Source organism: Trachypithecus francoisi, unplaced genomic scaffold (genome assembly GCF_009764315.1).
Source record: "Trachypithecus francoisi isolate TF-2019V2 unplaced genomic scaffold, Tfra_2.0 Lachesis_group20, whole genome shotgun sequence".
Taxonomy (NCBI): domain Eukaryota; kingdom Metazoa; phylum Chordata; class Mammalia; order Primates; family Cercopithecidae; genus Trachypithecus; species Trachypithecus francoisi.
The window spans coordinates 71,133,780-71,155,765 of NW_022681466.1; the positions used below are offsets into that span (position 1 = coordinate 71,133,780).

Here is a 21,986-nt window from a genome sequence, read left to right on the forward strand (position 1 = left end):
CCTGGCTAATTTTTGTATTTTTAGTAGAGATGGGGTTTCACCACGTTGGCCAGGGTACTCTCGAACTCCTGACCTCAGGTCAGGATCCACTTGCCTTGGCCTCCCAAAGTGCTGGGATTCCAGGCATGAGTCACTGCGCCAGGCCTACCCTGTCTCTTAAAAAAAAAAAAAAAGGCCGGGGCCGGGCGCGGTGGCTCAAGCCTGTAATCCCAGCACTTTGGGAGGCCGAGACGGGCGGATCACGAGGTCAGGAGATCGAGACCATCCTGGCTAACACGGTGAAACCCCGTCTCTACTAAAAAAAAATACAAAAAACTAGCCGGGCGAGGTGGTGGGCGCCTGTAGTCCCAGCTACTCGGGAGGCTGAGGCAGGAGAATGGCGTAAACCCGGGAGGCGGAGCTTGCAGTGAGCTGAGATCTGGCCACTGCACTCCAGCCTGGGCGACAGAGCGAGACTCCGTCTCAAAAAAAAAAAAAAAAATTCCAGCAGACTAGCTGTGTGGCTTCTAACCTCTTTGACCTTCCATTTCTGTCTGTCTGAAGTGACGACAATAATACCTTCTTCACAGGGTTGTTGTGAGGAATCAGATGAGATAAAAAATGTATGGCAACTAGAGGTGTGGATTCAACAAATGTCAGCACCCTACCCCTGTCCCCATGAGGACCCAGAGCAAGTCATAAAGCTGAACTCTCCACCAGCTGGGGACAATGAAGGCTGCTCCTGGGATCTGTTTACAGATCGATGCTGGCGTTTCCAGCTCTGTTGGTCCTTGTGGAAAAAATTAGTGGTATTGGTAACGATTTCCTTGGGCCTGAAGAGAAGCATACCACGGCTTTAATTAAATGACAGACTGGAAACTGTCCTCCCAGGGAACTTACACATTCAGAAATGGATGCTTATTAGTAACCTATATTTTTCTTTTGCTTGGTGCATTTAAATATACCTATTGAAACAGCTTCCAATCAATATGCTGTTCCCTGGGGTCGTCCATCACTTCTGGACTGCTCTTCCTCTCCCATTCTGAAATCTTTTTTTTTTTTTTTTTTTTTTTTTTTTGAGACGGAGTCTCGCTCTGTCGCCCGGGCTGGAGTGCAGTGGCCGGATCTCAGCTCACTGCAAGCTCCGCCTCCCGGGTTCACGCCATTCTCCTGCCTCAGCCTCCCGAGTAGCTGGGACTACAGGCGCCCGCTGCTTCGCCTGGCTATTTTGTATTTTTTAGTAGAGACGGGGTTTCACCATGTTAGCCAGGATGGTCTTGATCTCCTGACCTCGTGATCCGCCCGTCTCGGCCTCCCAAAGTGCTGGGATTACAGGCTTGAGCCACCGCGCCCGGCCAACCATTCTGAAATCTTTACACAGGCCAAGCTGTCTGTGGACTCCCTTTGATGGAGTCTCCCTGGCATGGGCTGGCGATAGACAATGGAATCTTCTCAGTCCTTCTCAGTGGACAAAGGAGATTGTGAAGACCCCTGGGGTGTACAGCAAAGGTGGGAGAGAAAGCGGGTTGAGGAACTAGGTGAAGGACTGAGAAATCACTCAAACTGGGGAATAGTAAATGAGTGCATTTCATTTTTATTATTATTTATTTATTGAGACGGAGTTTTGCTCTTGTTGCCCAGGCTGGAGCATGATGGCGCAATCTCGGCTCACCACAACCTCTGCTTCCCGGATTCAAGCAATTCTCCTGTCTCAACCTCCTGAGTAGCTGGGATTACAGCACCCACCACTACACTTGGCTAATTTTTGGTATTTTTAGTAGAGATGGGGTTTCAACATGTTGGCCAGGTTGGTCTCGAACCCCTGACCTCGGGTGATCTGCCCGCCTTGGCCTCCCAAAGTGCTGGGATTACAGGTGTGAGCCACCGCGCCCGGCCAAAGTAGTGTATTTTAAAATACATCAGTGGGGCGCGGTGGCTCATGCCTGTAATCCCAGCACTCTGGAAGGCCGAGGTGGGTGGGTCACCTGAGGTCAGGAGTTCGAGACCAGCCTGGTCAACATGACGAAACCCCGTCTCTGCTAAAAATATAAAATTTAGCTGGGCGTGGTATCACGCGCCTGTAATCCCAGCCACTCGGGAGGCTGAGGCAGGAGAGTCACTTGAACCTGGGAGGTGCAGGTTGCAGTGAGTGGGGACTGCACTCTAGCCTGGGGGATAGAGTGAGACTCCATCTAAAAAAAAAAAAATAATAATAATAATAACACAAAACATATCCATTTCTCCATGGCAGTCTGGCATGAAGACAAACACTGGGATGATTCATGCCAGTGGCACACCAAATTAAGAAAAAAAAGAAAGAAAACAAGGAAGAGGGGTATGGCTAAAATGAGTAAACACAGACTTTGGCAAGAAAGGAAATTTTTGGAGTTGACATGTGGGAAGCAAGTGTGCCCCAGTCAGGTGTGATTCAGGACAGGAGAAGCCCAGTAGGAGGCAAGGGTGGGGGTTGCTGCATCTGTCTGTTTGTTCATTAATTTATTCATTTATTTCCTTCAAAAATTATCAGTCGTCTCTATACCGCACTCTGCGAGAAGGAGCCAGAATACAAAAATGAAAAAAGACACAATCTGTGCACTTGAGGGGTTCTTAGAGGAAGGGAGACAAAAGGTCTCACTAGTAACTATAATAAAGGGAAGATTATGGTGGCTCACGTCCATAATCCTAGCACAGCGGGAGGCCAGGGCAGGCCGATTGCTTGAGTCCAGGAGTTCCAGACCAGCCTGGGCAACACAGTGAGTGCCCCATCTCTACGAAAAAAAAAAAAAAAAAAAAGCAGCCAGGTACGATGGCACATGCCTGTAGTCCCAGCTACTCCGCAGGCTGAGGAGGGAGGATGGCTTCAGCCCAGGGGGTCCAGGCTGCAGTTTGGGGGTCCAGTAAATGTGCCACTGCCCTACAGGTGAAACAGCTCCAGTGGCTCATGCTGGTAATCCCAGCCTTTGGGAGGCAGAGAGGGTGGACTGCTTGAGCCCAGGAGTTCAAGAGGAGCCTGGGCAACATGAGATGATGGGAGCAACAGCAGTGACCACGATTTTGAGATGGTGGATTTGTTTTGGTTTTGGGGGATTTTTTTTTTTTGAGACAGAGTCTCGCTCTGTCACCCAGGCTGGAGCGCAATGACATGATCTTGGCTCACTGCAGCCTCCCCCTCTTGGGTTCAAGTCATTCTCCTGTCTCAGCCTCCCTTGAGAGTAGCTGAGATTACAGGCACCCGCCACCACGCCCAGCTAATTTTTGTATTTTTAGTAGAGATGGGATTTCATCATTTTAGCCAGGCTGGTCTTGAACTCCTGACCTCAGGTCATCTACCTGCCTCGGCCTCCTGAAGTGCTAGGATTACAGGTGTGAGCCACCGCACCCAGTCGAGATGGTGGATTTGAAATTTGTTCCATTTGCTCGTGGCCCCCTGCTGGTTCAGGGACTGAGATGAGGTGGAGAAGCCGGCTCCTCTCTACAGGAAAATAAACTAAAAGGTGGAACAAGGGCAAACAAAGATAAAAGGCAGGCACAAGATCCAATGCTGATACAAACAAAGGCCAGGAAAGGCTGAAAAGGCTCATCAGAGGGGGAGGTCCTCAGGCAGTGGGGACTTTTGCAAGCGTGTAGGGACAGATGAGAAATTCTAAGGAAGAAGAAAAGGGTGTGAGGTCTTTGGGGCCAGCTTTGAGCTGGCAAAGCTAAATTATAGGAAGAAGGCAGAGAGGAGGGCAGAGACTAGATGTGGGAGGACTTCCTGTGTCATGCTAAGGAGTCTGGACTCCACCCTGTAGGGGAGGGGAGTCAAGAAAGGGCTTGGAGCAAACACATGGCACATTTGTGGTTAAGAAACATCTTCCTTGTAGCCTTGAGGGATGAATTAAGGGGCTGGAAAAGTGGGAGCAGGATGGCCTGTACCCATGGTTCAGGTTAGAGGTGGGTGGGTGGCGGGGGCTGCGGAGAAGGTTGCAGAGTTTAGCTCCAGTCCCCAAAGGGTGCTGTGGGGAGGAAGAATTTCCAGCTGCCAAGTCGGCCTCTTAGATCAGTTTCTTTTTTCTGGTTTTTTGAAACGGAATCTCACTCTTGTCGCCCAGGATGGAGTGCAGTGGCGTGATCTCGGCTCACTGCAACCTCAGCCTCCCAGGTTCAAGCAATTATCTTGCCTCAGCCTCCCGAGTAGCTGGGATGACAGGCGTCTGCCACCATGCCCGGCTAAATTTTGTATTTTTGTAGAGACGGGTTTCACCATGTCGGCCAGGCTGGTCTGGAACTCCTGACTTCAGGTGATCCACCCGCCTCAGCCTCCCAAAGTGCTGGGATTACAGGCATGAGCCACCGCGTCCGGCCTCTTAGATCAATTTCTTTATGCTTAAAATGAAGGAAACTTGAATCATTGATAAGGCGTCCCCTCTTTCCGAAAGCACGAGGTGGCTATCAGGGCCTCTCTTCGCAGGCAGTGGGGTTTCACCCACAACCCTGGAGAAGAACTGGAAAGCGTTGCTCAGCCAGGTGCGGAGGGCAGGGCCACGTGGCACCCCCATCCCCAGGCCCCCTCTCCAGCTCCTGTTTCTTGTCCTCCCCAGGGGAACTATCTGAGGCGGCAAAGAGGAGGTGGAGTGGGGGGTCCTCGTAGACACCTACGCGGACCCTCCGCCAGGCCGCGGCCGCTGCAGCCACGGTTGGACTCAGTCCCCCAGGAGTCCAGCTTTGAGGTCCGGGCGCCTCCCGCAGAGCCGCTTGGCGCCGTCGTCTTTTGAGTGTTTTTCCCTGGAAAAGGAAGCTTACAGGGGCCAACAAAACCCCAAAGCGTTACCCCGGGATTTGGATTAAACTGCTCCGTGTCCTTCGTCAAGTTAGTTTAAGGCATGATCTCGCCACTGTGCTCCAGCCTGGGCGACAGAGCGAGACCTGGCCTCAAAAAAGGAAAATCAATATCAATCAGTCAATCAATCAATCAATCAGTCCTCGCGCGGGGCGACCCCGCGGGTCCGCAGCGACACCAGCCACACCGCCTTCAGCCCCCACGTCTTCCCGCGACCCGGCAGGAAGGTGTCCGGGGCCCCGCGCTCGGGTGCAGGGAGCGGGGCCGCCAGGGGAGCGGGGCGGGCGGGGTCCGGGGCCGGGAGCGCGCGGCGGGAACGCTCGACTCCAGGCCCCGCAGCTCCCGCCCTCCCCCGGCGGCTCCGCGGCCCCAGCTGGCTGTGGGATGCCGGGGGCGGGTTCTCATCCCCCAGGCGCCCGCCCCCGCCACGAGGAGCCGCTGACGTCAGGGAGGCGAAACCTAGCAGGAGAAGAAGAGGAAGAAGAAGGGGAAAAGGCGCGAGGGCGGAAGGGGAAACTTGGTTTTTCCTCTGGTCTGTTCCGGGCCGCGGGGAAGGGTCGGCGCGGGCGGAGCTCGGGGCATGTGGGACCCCCGCGCGTTCGAGCGGCGCTGGCGGGCCGAGTTCCCCGGGGCGGAGGTGCCGGTCCCGAGGCTGGAGTCGGTGCGCGACGCCGAGCGGGAGCTGGAGCGCTGCAGACTCAACCTGGAGCGGCTGCAACAGGTGCTGGCGGAGGAGCAGCTCAAAGCCTCCCTCCTGCAGGCCGCGCTGGCCGGGGACGCCGAGCGCCCCGACCCCGAGGCTGAGCCTCCCCGCGGGGACCCCGAGCGCGCCGACCCCGAGGCTGAGTCTCCCCGCGCGGACCTGCCCGCCTGGCCCGGGGCGGCCGGAGAAGCGGGCGGGGGAAGGAGCTGGGCCGACGCCGTCCACCAGCAGCTCCTGCAGCCGCAGCTGCGGTTCCGGGCCCGGGAGGACGACGCGCCCCTCGGGGACCCCCACGCGGCTCCCGGCACGCACGAGGGGGGCGACGGCAGCGACCACGACTTCGAGATGGTGGATTTCAACGAGAAGTTCGTCCTCGGTCCCTGGCTGGCGGCCCCTTGCCGGTTCGGGACCCACGAGGAGGCGGAGAGGCCGGGGCGCGCGTGCAGCCCCCACCGCCGGACGCACCTGATCCCCGGGGGGCGGCGGCCGCAGCGGGGGACCCGCGACCTGGATCAGCGGGAGGCCGAGGCCAAGGTCCGCCCGGGCTCGCCCCTCGCCGCGGAGGAGCCCCTCAGGCGCGAGCACCGCCCCCCGTGGAGGCGCCAGAGGTTCCTGCGGGTGCCGGAGCGAGACGCGCCCGGTCACAGCTCGCCGGAGAGAGACAGCGACGGCAGCCGGCACAGCTCCGACCGCGAGGACGGCTTCTCCGCAGGTGGGCGACCCCCTCAGACCCCGTTAGACCCCGCCGCGCGCCCCACCCCGGGCTGCTGGGGCCCCTCCCTGGGCGACTCCGTGGCCCTGTTTAACCTCAAGTTCGGGGCTGGGGAGCGGGCGGGAAGGAGGATGAGCTGCGCCTGTCTACCCCAAAGCCACTTGTGGAACTTAGAAAAAACGTGCAAAGCGACGTTAAGCTCGGGCGACTCTATGAAAATGAGCCTGTGGCGGCGGCAGGGCTGTTGGAATGGGGAGTGTGGCCGGCCCGCGGGAGGAGCCTGCGCCCAGGCCTCAGCCTTTCAGCTCTGGCCATGACATCCCTCACCCCCCATCCCTCCAGCCAGACCCCCGCCAGATTCCTTCGCACCACCCGATGCTGTCACCCCTCTGTCACCCTTCTGTCACCCCTCTCTGCACACACTCCAGGAGCTTCCCATTTCCCGGAAATTCCCGGTCCTTCTGAGCTCCGCTTTCCTAGCCGTGGAAGGCCAAACGTTCCACTCGATTTTCTGAACTTAGACTCCTCTTCTCCAGGCTGCTTTGTGTGTTGGGGCCACGTGGAAACTTCAGGGAAGGTCCATGGCCCTCACCAGCCGCCTTTGCAGCCTCATTTTCTTCTTAGAAGGCTGCACTCGGCCTCTTGGCTTTCTAGGAGGCTAGGAGCATGAGAGGGAGGGAAAGGCTTAGGCCCATCTGGTTTTCCAGCTGGCCTGGTGCCTGGAGATCATGTCTAGTCCAGCGTCTTCATTTGATAAAAAGAGGAAACTGAAGCTCAGAAAGATTAAGTGCTCGTTGGGGTGAGCTGAGACCTTCACCCCGTCTCTTGTCCTCTCTCTCCCCTCACATCTGCTCTCTTTTCTGAGGACAGGGCCTGGTCTTAGTCATCGTTGAACCTCCTTCTGGTGGTACGCGCGTTGCCTTGCCGCAGTCAAAGCTCAATGAATAATGGCTGAATAAATGATTGCCTGGAATTGAGGGTCAACCAAGCTGTTCTAGGTCAGGGAGTGGGAATGCGGCTAAGGAGGAGAGGTCAGGTAGGGATGGGAGTGGCGTGTGAGCCCCTTGCTGTGTCTGCGGACTGTGAGGGTCTCCTTAGCCACGCGGAAAGCAGGACACTGGTGGTGTCTGGTTGGGTCAAGCTGCATCCAGAAATTTGAGATGCTTTCCTGCTCAGTGAAAGAGGAAAAAAAATCATTGATGCTGGGATTGTTCCAAAATCTCCATTATTAGATTTTATCTGGGTGAGTTTGCGTTTGAATGAAAAACTGTCCACTTTGCTAAAAGCACATTTGGAAGATCCATCAAGTCATCTGTTTTGATCAATTACACTTATTCATTAGCAAAGATTGGCTGTGTTTCCCATAGGCAGTGCTCTTGCCGCCCATGCTGATAACATTTTTATATGTCCCTTTAACTTTTTTTTTTTTCTGAGACGGAGTCTCGCTCTGCTGCCCAGGCTGGAGTACAGTGGCCGGATCTCGGCTCACTGCAAGCTCCGCCTCCCGGCTTTACGCCATTTTCCTGCCTCAGCCTCCCGAGCAGCTGGGACTACAGGCGCCCGCCACCTCGCCCGGCTAGTTTTTTGTATTTTTTAGTAGAGACGGGGTTTCACCGTGTTTGCCAGGATGGTCTCGATCTCCTGACCTCGTGATCTGCCCGTCTCGGCGTCCCAAAGTGCTGGGATTACAGGCTTGAGCCACCGCGCCCGGCCATGTCTCTTTAACTTAAGGGAAGGGCCTGAAGATTTCACCCCAGTGCCAAGTTCCAAATGCCCCCGGTGGAGGCTACCCAAGTGGCCCCAGCTGCTTCAGAGCTGGCTCCAATCCCATCTCCCCTCAGACCCACATCCATCACCCTGCCTCGGGTGCCCAGCACACTAGATTTTCCCCAGGGGTGATTTTTATTTCTGTGAGTCGTCGCCTGTCTCCTGTAGGACACTCTAGCACACAGGGTACCTTGATGGACGTTAGGGATCGGCACCGTCTGGGTGGACCAATGATAACAAGAGTCTCCTTCCTCTGGGCTGCAGACTGAGCCGGGCACATGTCTGGCACTCATGGCATTGGCTAGTGATGCCTGGGCTAGATTTCAGGCCCCATTCCAGCCCCCTCTGCGGGGCAAGCTCCTGTGGCAAACTGCACAGTCACATATTCAGGTTCTGCTTCTGTCTGCAAAGCTGCCTCAGTGAGGAAGTGAGTGGGGGTGGACCTGCACATGGTTACATGCATGCACACACGTGCATAGCAGCATGTGTATACACATGGTACACTGCCACATACATGCACTTACACATGCCTGCACACGTATACACATGTTACATTGCCACAAACATGCATGCACACACATACACCTGCACACGTATACACGTTATATTGCCACAAACATGCATGCACACACATACACCTGCACACGTATACACTTGGTACACTGCCACAAACATGCATGCACACATACACCTGCAGACGTATACACTTGGTACACTGCCACAAATGTGCATGCACACACATACACCTGCACACGTATACACTTGGTACACTGCCACATGCATGCATGCCCACACATACACCTGCACACGTGTACACTTGGTACACTGCCACAGACATGCATGCACACACATACACGCACCTGCACATGTATATATACATGTGCACACTAACACATGCATGCACACATTCACACCTTCATATGTACATGCATGCACACACACATCTGCACATGTACATGTGCAGTGCTACATACCTGCATGCACATATATAGACACACACCTGCACACGTATATACGTCACACTGCCCCATGCACGCACACACACACCTGCACATGTGCACACTGCCACATACATGTGTGCACACGCACACAATCTAGGAGAAACAGCCTTTAAGCATATAGGGAGGCACTAGAGTGGACCGATTAAGGGAAGGGGTTTTCACACTGTGGGTAACAGCTTACTGAAATTAGTGCAGTCGGCAACAGAAGCACCCGGGAGGTCTTCTTTGGCCACCCTTGTCCTTTGCTGCATCATTTTTCTCTACAGCATTCCTGAAATTACCACCGTGGATGCCACAACTTTGCATGTGGATCTTATTCACTGTCTCCCTCCAGTCAAACGCAGGCTCCAGGCGGGCAGGGGTTTTCATCTCTAAGGATGAGTGCATTGGCTACGGCGAGTATTATTCTGTTTTTGGACTCCGTTTCGATTATATGCGGATGTGTGTGGGTACACTGGGAGCTGGTGTAGAATGTATTTCTTGTTGTGAGATGAACATAAAGGTTTGAGAACACAGATTAAAACTGTTTCTGAAGCTAGACTGCCTTTGTGACATTGGGAGAAGTTACTTGACTTTTGTGAGCCTGAGTCTCCTCATCTGTAAAGTGAGGCTAACAAGCACCTCTTCTCTCCTACTGTTGCCACAATAAATAAATGGGATATTTCTAAAGGATTTTGGACAGGTCCTGGCACATAGTAAGCACCCATAAGTGTTAATTAACCACTACTACAGGACATTTTTCTTTGAATTGTTTCTTTTTTCTTTTTTTTTCTTTTTTTAGACAGAGTCCCGCTCTGCCACCCAGACTGGAGGGCAGTGGCGCCATCTCAGCTCACTGCAACCTCCGCCTCCTCCTGGGTTCAAGTGATTCTCCCGCCTCAGCCTCCTGAGTAGCTGGGATGACAAGAATGTGCCACCACGCCCAGCTAATCTTTGTATTTTTAGATGAGATGGGGGTTTACCATATTGGCCAGGCTGGTCTTGAACTCCTGACCTCAGGTGATCCGCCTGCCTCAGCCTCCCAAAGTGCTGGGATCACAGGCCTGAGCCATGGTGCCCGGCTGAGTTGCTTCCTCAGAGCTTCCCACTCCCCGGTCATTCTGGATCACAGACGGTTTGGTTTTCCGTGATGCACGTGGCTGGGTACAATGGCTCACACCTGTAATTCCAGCACTTTGGGAGGCTGAGGTGGAGGACTGCTTGAGGCTGGGAATTTGAGACCAGCCTGGGCAATACGGTGAGACCCCATTTCTTTTTTTTTTTTTTTGAGACGGAGTCTCGCTCTGTCTCCCAGGCTGGAGTGCAGTGGCGCGATCTTGGCTCACTGCAAGCTCTGCCTCCTGGGTTCACGCCATTCTCCTGCCTCAGCCTCCTGAGTAGCTGGGACTACAGGCGCCCGCCACTACGCCTGGCTAATTTTTTGTATTTTGAGTAGAGACGGGGTTTCACTGTGTTAGCCAGGATGGTCTCGATCTCCTGACCTCGTGATCTGCCCGTCTCGGCCTCCCGAAGTGCTGGGATTATAGGCATGAGCCACCGCGCCCGGCGAGACCCCATTTCTAAGAAAAAAGAAAATCAGTCAGATGTGGTGGTGTGCACCTATAGTCCCAGCTACTCAGGAGGCTGAAGTGGGAGGATCACTTGAACCCAGGAGGTCGAGGCTTCAGTGAGCTATGATTGTGCCGCCGCACTCCAGCCTGGGCGACAGAGCGAGTCCCTGCCTCTAAAAAATACAAATGAATAAGATGCATGTTTCCCTCTCCCAGTAAGGCTCTGACTCTTTCTAGAACCTTTCAGGCGCAGGGCAGGACTCAAGGCAGAGGTCATCTGGCTCATGACTCTCTTTTTGCTGGATTGGCCTCCACCAGCAATTACACTCATTATCTGCATTCAGAGGTCCTTAAGGTCAGGTTTTACTGGGCAATCCAGGCTTTGCCTTAGTCTCGGGTTTCAGAGAGAGAACACGTGAGGCCTCACCTACAGAGGCCCAGAAGCAGGTGAAAAGGGCCTCCTTTGAAAAGGGCCATTTCCTTTTAGATGAGGGGCAGATTCCTAAGCCAAAACACATTTCAGCGTTTTTGTCCACGCACGATGGCAACATCAGAGTGTAAATAAGTTAGTCTGCCAATTCTTTTAGTATCTTCCTTTTTGCACCTTGCAGCCTTGCTTGGTCCAGAAAAGACAAAGACCAGGCCGTGTTGGTGTGGTGAGGAGTGGGGGGACGGACAGAGCTGGGATCAGCTGTGTTGGGTGGTGCATGCTGTGAAGTCAGGCCTGCCTCTCCCCAGGTGTGAGACCACCGGCCAGCCACTGACCATTCCAAGCCTCTGTCTCTGTCTGTCAGATGGGAATAATAAACATGGCGAACCCTGAGGGCTTACTTTTGCCAGCTCCTGTTCTGAGCACTTTATATGCTTTAATTCATTGATTCCACAGAGCACCTTCATGAGATAGGCAACGAAAGGGTTTGGCTCTGTGTCCTCACCCAAATCTCATCTCGAATTGTCATTCCCACGTGTTGAGGGAGGGACCTGGTGAGAGGCCCTGGATCATGGGGACAGTTTCCCCCAGGCTGTTGTCCTGATGCCAGGGAGTTCTCATGAGATGTGGTGGTTGTAAAGCGTTTGGAAGTTCCCCGCGGGCTCGCTCTCCTGCTGCCTTGTGAACAAGGTGGTTGCTTTTCCTTTGCCTTCTGCCGTGATTGTAAGTTTCCTGAGGCCTCCCCAGCCATGTGGAGCTGTGAGTCCATTAAACCTCTTTCCTTTATAAATTACGCAGTCTCGGGTAGTTCTTTACAGCAGTGTGAAAACAGACTAATACAGGTACTGTTATTTCCATTTTACATGAGAATCACGAGGCCTGGAGAACTTAAATAACCCTGCCCACGGTCACCCAGCTTATAAGTAGCACTTAGGATTTGAACCCAGGCAGTCTGGCTTCCAAGTCTGTGCTTTCGAACACCAAGCTGTACCGCCTCAAATATTAGTACTTACCGCTCAAGATAGTTATGAAGATTAAGTGCAAGAGAATATTGAAAACTTTAGCAGAACACCTGGCGTAGAGTGACCATGGAGGGTATTCGTGTCTATGTATGTGTGTGTGTGTGTGTGTGTGTGTGTGTTGTTGCGGTTTTTTTGTTTGTTTGTTTGAGAGGGAGTCCTCCGAGTAGCTGAGATTACAGGTATCTGCCACCAAGCCCGGCTAATTTTTATATTATTTTATTTATTTTTTTGAGATGGAATATTGCTCTTGTCACCCAGGCTGGTGTGTAATGGCAAGATCTTGGCTCACTGCAACCTCCGCCTCCTGAGTTCAAGCAATTCTCCAGCCTCAGCCCCCTGAGTAGCTAGGATTACAGGCATGCGGCACCACGCCCAGTTAATTTTTGTATTTTTAGTAGAGACGGGGTTTCGCCATGTTGTCCAGGCTGGTCTTGAACTCCTGATCTCAGGTGATCTGCCTGACTCGGCCTCGCAAAGTGCTGGGATTACAGGCGTGAGCCACTGCGCCTGGCCTATTTTATTTTAAGACAGGGTCTCACTCTGTTGCCCAGGCTGGAGTGCAGTGGCATGAACACGGCTCACTGCAGCCTGCACCTCCTAGGGTCAAGCGATCCTCCCATCTCAGCCTCACACGTAGCTGGAACTACAGGCACATGCCACCATGCCTGGCTAATTTTTAATTTTTTTGTAGAGACAGAGTCTCACTATGTTGCCCAGGCTCATCTAGAACTCCCAGGCTCAAGCGATCCTCGCTCCTTGGCCTCCAAAAGTGCTGAGATTACAGACATGAGCCACCACACCTGGCCCTGATACTTTTTATTTTTAATCTTTATGGGAAATGAATTTCCTACTAGGTAGTCATGTTACCTGTAACCTGGTTCATCTGTAACCTGGTGGGTTTTCTGCCCTTCCCATCAATGGCTAATGAGATTGCTGCTCCAGGAAGAATTCCTTGTGGTCAGTGGGTGTCTGAGGAACTTCGTTTGAAGGACTGAATTTTCAGCTTTAGCTGTGATAGAGTCATTTTTTCATCCCTATTGTGAAGAGATGTTAAGAAGTCATTTGAGGCCGGGTGTGGTGGCTCACGCCTGTAATCCCAGCACTTTGGGAGGCCGAGGTGGGTGGATCACCTGAGGTCTGGAGTTCGAGACCAGCCTGGCCAACATGGTGAAACCCCATCTCTACTAAAAATACAAAAATTATCCGGGCAGAGTGGCATGTACCTGCAGTCCCACCTACTTGGGAGGCTGAGGCAGGAGAGTCGCTTGAACCCGGGAGGCAGAGGTTGCAATGAGCCACGATTGCGCCACTGCACTCCAGCCCTAGGTGACAAAGTGAGACCTTGTCTCCAAAAAAAAAAAAAAAAAATGCCATTTGAGACACATGAGCTGGTGGTTTGCTGATTCCTTTGTAACCGGAGTTGATATTGCATCACAGTTTGCTGGGCTCCTCAGCACTTCCCTCCATCCAACCCAAACCACCACCGTCTTCACCTCACGAACGCGTTACCTGCCACCCAGAGGGTGGAGGGTGAGTTTGCTGAACAATTCCTTCCTCCTGTACAAGCAGTAAATGCAACCATGTCTGGAAACTTTTCCTGTGGTCCATCTGTTTTTCTTCTGGATAGGAGACTATTCACAAAGCAATTGGCTCAGTATTGGACTCTGGATCTTTTCTTTTTTTTTTTTCTTTTGAGGCGGAGTTTCACTCTTGTCGCCCAGGTTGGAGTGCAGTGGCACGATCTCGGTTCATCGCAACCTCTGCCTCCTGGGTTCAAGCGTTTCTCCTGCTTCAGCATCCCAAGTAGCTGGGATTACAGGCACCCATCACCACGCCTGGCTAATTTTTGTGTTTTAGTAGAGACGGGGGTTTCACCATGTTGGCCAGGCTGGTCTTGAACTCCTGACGTCAGGTGATCCGCACGCCTTAGCCTCCCAAAGTGTTAGGATTACAGGCGTGAGCCACCGTGCCAGCTGACTCTGGATCTTTTTGTTTTAAAATCATGATCTTCATGCTTTTCCTTGGCTTTGGAATGATAATACAAACATTTCCTCATCTGAAAAATGCGAGTGTTATTACCTCATTCACAGGGTTGTGAGGCTTATGTCAGGTGGATTACTGACCCTCTCTAAGACTCAGACTCCTTGCCCATAAGATGGGGGTGATAGCACGCGCCTGTAGTCCCAGCTGCTTGGTAGGCTGAGGCAGGAGAATTGCTTGAACCTGGAGATGGAGGCTGCAGTGAGCTGAGATCGCACCACTGCACTCCAGCCTGGGCGACAACCTGAGAATCTGTCTCAAAAAAATAAATAAATAAATAAAAAGGTGGCCAGGCGTGGTGGCTCACGCATGTAATCCCAACACTTTGGGAGGCCGAGGTGGACGGGTCACCTGAGGTCAGGAGTTTGAGACCAGCCTGGCCAACATGGAGAAACCTTGTCTCTACTAAAAATACAAAAATTAGCCAGGCGTGTTGATGGGTGCCTGTAATCCCAGCTACTCAGGAGGTTGAGGCAGGAGAATCGCTTGAACCCGGGAGGCGGAGGTTGCAGTGAGCCGAGATGGTGCCATCGCACTCCAGCCTGGGCAACAAGAGTGAAACTCCATCTCAAAAAAAAAAAAGGTGGGTGTGATAATGATAGGACTATTTCAGAGACTTGTTGTGAAGCCTACCTGTTACTAACCCTTCTATACCCAGCCTTGTGTTATACACTTCACCCATGTTATCTCACCTGCATAAAGATGGGATCCTCTAGCAGCCAGGCACGGTGGCTCACACGTGTAATCCCAGCACTTTGGGAGGCTGAGGCCGGTGGATCACGAGGTCAGGAGTTCAAGACCACCCTGGCCAAGATGATGAAACCCCATATCTACTAAAAATACAAAAAAAAATTAGCCGGGTGCCATGGCAGGTGCCTGTAATCCCAGCTACTCGGGAGGCTGAGGCAGGAGAATCACTTGAACCTGGGAGGCGGAGGTTACAGTGAGCCGAGATCACGGCACTGCACCCCAACTTGGTGACAGAGCGAGACTCCGTCTCAAAAAAAAAGAAAAAGATGGGATCCTCGATGGTGCTGTCGTCATTCCTCTTCCTAGATGGTGTCTTTACTGTTGCTGTTGTAAGTCCAGGAATTCTCAGTTGGCTAAACCAGGCCACTGCTTATATTTGAATCTCTCCAGGTAATAAAGTTTCCCAAGCCTCTTTGTTTGCCTCTTTCTCTGCTTTTTTACTTAACCCTGTCCCTACTCCAGAGATATTTTGCATCTTCAGAGAAAGACAACCTTTCCAGGTCCCCTGGGGTTCCTGATGCTTCTTCCCCCGTCAAGCCCTGTCTGTCTTGACGTCTGCACAGCCACCATCTGGCTTCCTAGTTTCTGTTTTCTACGCAGATGCTTTCCGCCAATGCTCATTCCATCCGGCATCTTTTCCGGTGCTCTTTCTGGCATTTGAGGTGCCCTCCCTCCTCGACTTCCCCAAACCAGCACCCAAACCAACCCTTCCTTTAAGGGCTGATTTTCCGTGGAATCTGGGATTGGTTGATAGGAGTTTGCTGTATATGACAAAACTAAAAATAAAGTAACTTAAACAAGATAGAGGCTTATTTATCTCACATGTAAGAGAATTCCAGCAGCCAGCAGTCCCGGCGAGAGTATGGTGACTCCATGAGCATCAGGAATGCAGGTTTTTCAGTCTTTCTGCTTCTCTGTCCTCAAGCTCGCCTCCTTATCTGAAATAGCTGCTGGAGATCCGGCCGTCACACTCACGTTTCAGGCAGGAATTAGAAGAATGGAAAACGCAGCGTAAGAGTGAGTGGTGGCTGTTGGTCTCCCTTTTAAGGCACTTTCCTGGGAACCTCTCTTGACAATTTCTGTTTCTATCTCTTTAGCCACCTCAGGCTATAAGAGAGGCTGGGAAATGTAGTATTTTATCTGGGCATATGGCCACCTCAAGTAAAATAGGGGCTCTGTTACAAGGAAAAATAGAAGAATTGATACTGCGTAGGCAGCTAGCAGCCTCTGGCACAGCCTTTTCCAACGACTCCAACCCGTCTTGCTGTTCTTAGAGTGGGCCCCACACGGCACAATTGTCTTATTATTATGCCATCTATTAATTTATTGGCCCAGCAAACACATAACAACAGACCCACTGCCCTGTACAAGGCACTAGCCTTTGGCGTGTTTACTGTGAAGCGTTGCTCTCAGACTAAGTGGTTAGTTGGCTCCTTGAAAGCAGAGACCTTCGTTTAGACCCCTTTTCTCTTTCACAACAGTATCTTTCACAGGGCTGGGCTCATGGCCGGCACTTGATACGTTCCTGGTTGATTTTAGAATAGTCACGAATGAGAAGCTCAGGGAAAACAAATGCACTCCCTGCCTTGGTTTACTGTGCTGGAAAATTCTGGTTGTGTAAGGTTTGTTTTTAGCTTGTTCTGGTTTTGAGAAACCCATTGCAAGGAGGGTGGAGAGTGGATCGTCTCCAAACATCAAGGCTGTGTTGCAGTCACAGGGGCATCCAGGTGTTGGGGCAGATTTGGCTGTTTTGGAAACTGGGCTCTGTATACCATACTAGAATCATAAGCAGAAATCTCTGTGACCACCTGACTTTGTACCACCGCTCTGTGTAGCTGTATCTATACCACGTGAGTCTCTCCTGTTATTTCGGCACTGCGTAGCTGCAGAGTAAATCTGCAGTCTTTCCGCAGCGATCCTGCTCCTGTCTTCCCATTTGATGCTCACTACAGTTGGCCTGAGATAACACTGTCTGAGGGCAGGTTGCCTGGACCTCACGTTGCTTTTTTTTTTTTTTGAGACGAGAGGCTCTGTCGGCTCTGTCGCCGAGGCTGGAGTGCAGTGGCACAATCTCCGCTCACTGCAACCTCTGCCTCCTGGGGTCACGCCATTCTCCTGCCTCAGCCTCCTGAGTAGCTGGGACTACAGGCGCCCAACACATCTGGCTAATTTTTTTGTATTTTTAGTAGAGACGGGGTTTCACTGTGTTAGCCAGGATGGTCTCGATCTCCGGACCTCATGATCCGCCCTCCTCAGCCTCCCAAAGTGCTGGGATTACAAGCTTGAGCCACCGCGACTGGCCTCCCTTTTTTTTTTTTTTTTTTTTTTTTTGAGAGCATTTTTCAACTGCTGAGGAAAATGATTACTTTAAAATTTTTATAGAGACAGAGGTGGGAAGGAACTAGAGTATCTTTAGCATCTACTCTCTGCAAGGCACCATGTTCAGCGCTTTACCTACACTGTCGCATTTAGTTTTCAGAACAGCCTCCTAAAGTAAGCGCCACTATTCTCATTGTGCAGATGGGGAGACTGAGGCTCTGACTGGTTCACCAGCAACCCAAGGTCTCTTAGTGCTAAGTGGTGGGATTGTTCTTTCCCTGGTTTTAAAAAATAATTATTTTATTTTTCTGGGGACGAAGTCTCGCTCTGTCGCCCAGACTGGAGTGCCGTAGGGCAATCTCGGCTCACTGTAACCTCCGCCTCCCGGGTTCAAGCGATTCTCCTGCCTCAGCCTCCCAAGTAGCTGGGACGACAGGCATGCACCACCATGCCTGGCTAATTTTGTATTTTTAGTAGAGATGGGGTTTTGCCATGTTGGCCAGGCTGCTCTCGAACTCCTGACCTCAGGTGATCCACCCGCCTCAGCTTCCCAAAGGGCTGGGATTACAGATGTGAGCCACCGTGCCTGGCCAAAAATTAATTAACTTTTATTAAGAGATGATTTATGTTGGTCAGGCTCAGTGGCTCATGTCTGTGATCCCAGCACTTTGGGAGGCCAAGGCAAGTGGATCACGAGGTCAGGAGTTCGAGACCAGCCTGGCCATCATGGTGAAACCCTGTCTCTACTAAAAATATAAGAATTAGCTGGGCATGTCGCAGTTGCCTGTAATCCCAGCTACTCAGGGGGCTGAGGGAGGAGAATGGCTTGAGCCCAGGAGGCGGAGGTTGCAATGAGTCGAGATCACATCACTAAACTCCAGCCTGGGCGAGAGTGAGACTCTGTCTCAAAAAAAAAGAAAAACAACAACAAAAAAAACAAAAGAATATCTAGACACTCATGTCATCATCCTTCATCTGAACCACTGCAGTCACCGAATCTTCTGCCTCCTGGCTTTTCCCTCCAGCTCCCAGCTTTTATGTTCCACATTAAATCTAAATGATTTATCTAGCCCCTAAGTCCAATTACGCACCCCCTGCTGGCATTCTTCTACCGCTTTCTGTCACCTACAAAGTAACAGCTGAGCTCCTTAGATGCAAATGTGCCAGGCTACCCTTGATCTCACCCTCCCCCAGTGCAGACACTCTGTTCCCCAGCAATGCTGAGCTGCTCATAGTTTCTGAACTTACCTCGCATGCTCATTTTTCAGCATTTCCATGGATATGCCCTCTCCACGTTGTCCATGAGGCAGACAGATTCCTATTAATTCAGGTCTTGGCTAGGAGGCTGCCTCCTCTGTGAAGCCTTCCCTGCCTTCCCTAGGTAGAGCTAGGAGTTAGGTTTCAATTCGGAGTGTGTTTGGCAAACAACAGCAAACCCTCTATCACAATGGCTATGGTAGGCAGAATAATGGCTCCTAAACATGTCCACATCCTAATCCCTGGAACGTGTATGTTATATTACATGGCAGAAGGAACTGTGCAGATGTGATCAAATTGAGGACTTTTTTTTTTTTGTAGAGAGTCTTGCTCTGTCGCCAGGCTAGAGTGCAGTGGTGCAATCTTGGCTCACTGCAAGCTCTGCCTCCCGGGTTCAAGCGATTCTCCTGCCTCAGCCTCCTGAGGAGCTGGGATTACAGGCACCCGCCACCACGCCCGGCTAATTTTTGTATTTTTAGTAGATATGGGGTTTCACCATATTGGCCAGGATAGTCTCGATCTCTTGAACTCGTGATCCGGACTTGGCCTCCCAAAGTGTTGGGATTACAGGCGTGAGCCACGGTGCCCGGAATTTTTTTTTTTTTTTTGAGGTGGAGTCTCACTCTGTCGCCCAGGCTGGAGTGCAGTGGTGCCATCTCAGCTCACTGCAACCTCTGCCTCCCAGGTCCAGGCGATTCTTCTGCCTCAGCCTCCTGAGTAGCTGGGATTACAGGCGCCCCGCCACCACGCCTGGCTAATTTTTGTATTAGTCTGAGACTTTAATGGGAGGCTGGCCACATAGGCACATCCTGCTACACAACCAGCCATGGCAAGAGAAAATAAGGACCCCAGTAATGAAATAAAACCAGATGCACATCAGTCTCGGCGGCAAAGGAAAATGATCAGCCCTAAAGGATGGTTCATTGCTGCAGGTGCAATATTATTATTATTATTTTATTTATTTATTTTTTTTGAGACGGAGTCTCGCTCTGTTGCCCAGGCTGGAGTGCTGTGGCCAGATCTCAGCTCACTGCAAGTTCCGCCTCCCGGGTTTACGCCATTCTGCTGCCTCAGCCTCCCGAGTAGCTCGGACTACAGGCGCCCGCCACCTCGCCCGGCTAGTTTTTTGTATTTTTTAGTAGAGACGGGGTTTCACCGTGTTAGCCAGGATGGTCTCGATCTCCTGACCTCGTGATGCGCCCGTCTCGGCCTCCCAAAGTGCTGGGATTACAGGCTTGAGTCACCGTGCTCGGCCAATGCAGGTGCAATATTATTAAATCACTAACATAGTGAGAAGGATCCTCCTTGTCACACATGAGGCAGGTGTGTGAGGCCATGGCTGGGCGTGGTGGCTCACGCCTGTAATCCCAGCACTTTGGGAGGCCAAGGTGGGTGGATCACTTGAGCTCAGGAGTTTGAGACCAGCCTGGTCAACATGGTGAAACCCCATCTCTACTAAAAACACAAAAATTATCCAGGCATGGTGGCGGGCACCTGTAATCCCAGCTACTCGAGAGGCTGAGGCAGGATAATTGCCTGAACCCAGAAGGCAGAGGTTGCAGTGAGCCGAGATCGTGCCACTGCACTCCAGCCTGGACAAGGGAGTGAGACTCCATCTCAAACACACCGAAAAGGATACCAGAATTAAAAACCATGCAAACCTATTGTGTTCCTGATGTCACTGACCTAGTAGTATATTAACTGCATTTGTGAGGGCAGAAGGCCCAAAGATCTGATTGCTCAGCTCCCTGAAAAACGTGATTTTCTTGTGGATTTTGCACATTTGGAATGTGTGAGGAATTCAAAGAAGTCTCGAAGTACGCTGCAGTTTTCCAAGGTCTTTGTTAGTTGGACTTGGGGGGCCATCTTGGCGACCTACTCATCACTTACAGCATTATTTCAAATCATAAAGAACAGACTCATCAGCAAAAGTCTGAAATCGTCCATTTGTAATCTGGGGACAGCTGACTATACTGAGATGGTTTTGGCATGCTGAATGTGGAGAAGTGTAGCTGACACACATACTTTAATCAGTACGTTCCCATGAGACTAAGGATCATTCTTCTCATTCTATACGAACCAGTCTAGAGACATTGAGTCACTTGTCACACAGCTCACAAAGGACAGAGCCAGGATTGGAATGCAGCTCTTTCTGGGGCCAAAGTTATTCTCTACTCCAGCTCACCACTAACTGTTAACCTCTCCAAACTATAGCTCTTCACTTTAAAATAAGGTGATTGGACTAGATAATTTTCCAGATAGACCTAAATTTTATGGACCCCAGTAAGTTAAATGAGCTGCGACTATGTACCAAGTAAGGTTAAGATCCTGGCTTTGAATCAGAGGAACCTGGGTTTGGATCCAGGCTGTAGCCACTGGTTATTTTGTGTCCTTAACCAAGTTCATTCACCTGTCTGTAAACCTGTTTTCTGTACAGTGGGGATCACTGTACCTCACTTGGTGTTGCAAAGGTTAAATGAAATAATGTAGAATGGGGTCTGGCATATGGTGAGCTTTGTATAAGTGAAGACAGCTACTGGTGTGATCAAGAGTATGCTGTCCAAGGTGGCAGATCACCCGAGGTCAGGAGTTCAAGACCAGCCTGGCCAACATGGTGAACCCCCGTCTCTACTAAAAATAAAATAGCCAGTCGTGGTGGTGGGCCCCTGTAATCCCAGCTACTCGGGAGGCTGAGGCAGGAGAATTGCTTGAACCTGGGAGGTGGAGGTTGCAGTGTACTGAGATCGTGCCGTTGCACTCCAGCCTGGGCCAGAGAGCGAGACTCTATCTCAAAAAAAACGAATAAAATAAATAAGAGCACACTGCCTAGGGCCACATTGCCTGGGTTCAAATCACAGCTCTGCGACTTAACTGCTACATGACCTTGAACAGGTTCCTTAACCTTTTTGCGCCTCGGTTTTTATATTTGCAGACTAGGGGGCGATGATAATACAGTAGCAGTAGCCAGTTTAGTTGCTGTGAAGGTGAAATCAATCCATCAGTGTGTATACAGCATACCTCCAACTACACCAGACACGTAGTAGCCCATGCGGCATGTGTTGATTAATTTTATGATTGTTACCATCGTTACTAGTTTGGCCGTTTCTCTCGCTGAAATAGACTATAAAGGTGAAACATGTATCGTGCTCATCTTGTTGCCTGGTCATAACCTTAACTGAAACTGGAAATCCTGCAATTCGAATAATCCAAGAGCTAGGGCAGTGAAGCATGAAGCATCCAATTACGGAGGCGTCACAGGTGCAGCCTGGGGAGGACGGTGAGGCCACCGCACTGTGGGCTGGGGTTGGGGGTCCTACTACGGAGAAAGCCTCGTTTTGTAGGCAGCTGCCTCGCCTTCTGTTTGGCTGCATAATTGCACCTTTTTGTTTTATTTTCAAGTATCTGGAGGAATCCAGAGCCCACTCCCACTGACGGCAGGGAAAGCCGCCGCATGTCGCATCTCTAATGAGCCTCTATGATGCTCTGTGGCCCCACCTAGGCAGCAGGCTGGGCCGGCATCCACTGGCTCTCTGAGCACAGCCCACCAGGCTGGGCTTCATTATGAGGCTCGCTGAACACCCCTAAGATCCCCCCACGCTTGTCCTCATTGTCTCAGAGGGCACAGAGTGGCTTCCTG

At 51.6% G+C, this 21,986-nt stretch overlaps 1 protein-coding gene across 6 annotated transcripts in view; it reads left to right on the forward strand.

The window, feature by feature from the left end:
* Positions 1 to 5,143: 5,143 nt before the first annotated feature.
* The window catches only part of ABR (ABR activator of RhoGEF and GTPase), a 235,711-nt gene continuing 218,868 nt past the window's right edge, over positions 5,144 to 21,986 (forward strand). Inside the window, exons 1-2 of one of the 6 annotated variants that reach the window (XM_033185210.1) lie at positions 5,144 to 6,213; positions 6,750 to 7,611. In XM_033185210.1, the coding sequence (XP_033041101.1) occupies positions 5,379 to 6,213; positions 6,750 to 6,883 (969 nt within the window). In that variant the 5' untranslated portion in view covers positions 5,144 to 5,378 and the 3' untranslated portion in view covers positions 6,884 to 7,611. Of the gene's footprint in view, positions 6,214 to 6,749; positions 7,612 to 21,986 lie in introns of those variants that run through there. The other 5 variants (XM_033185202.1, XM_033185199.1, XM_033185200.1 and 2 more) reach the window with 5 other exon arrangements.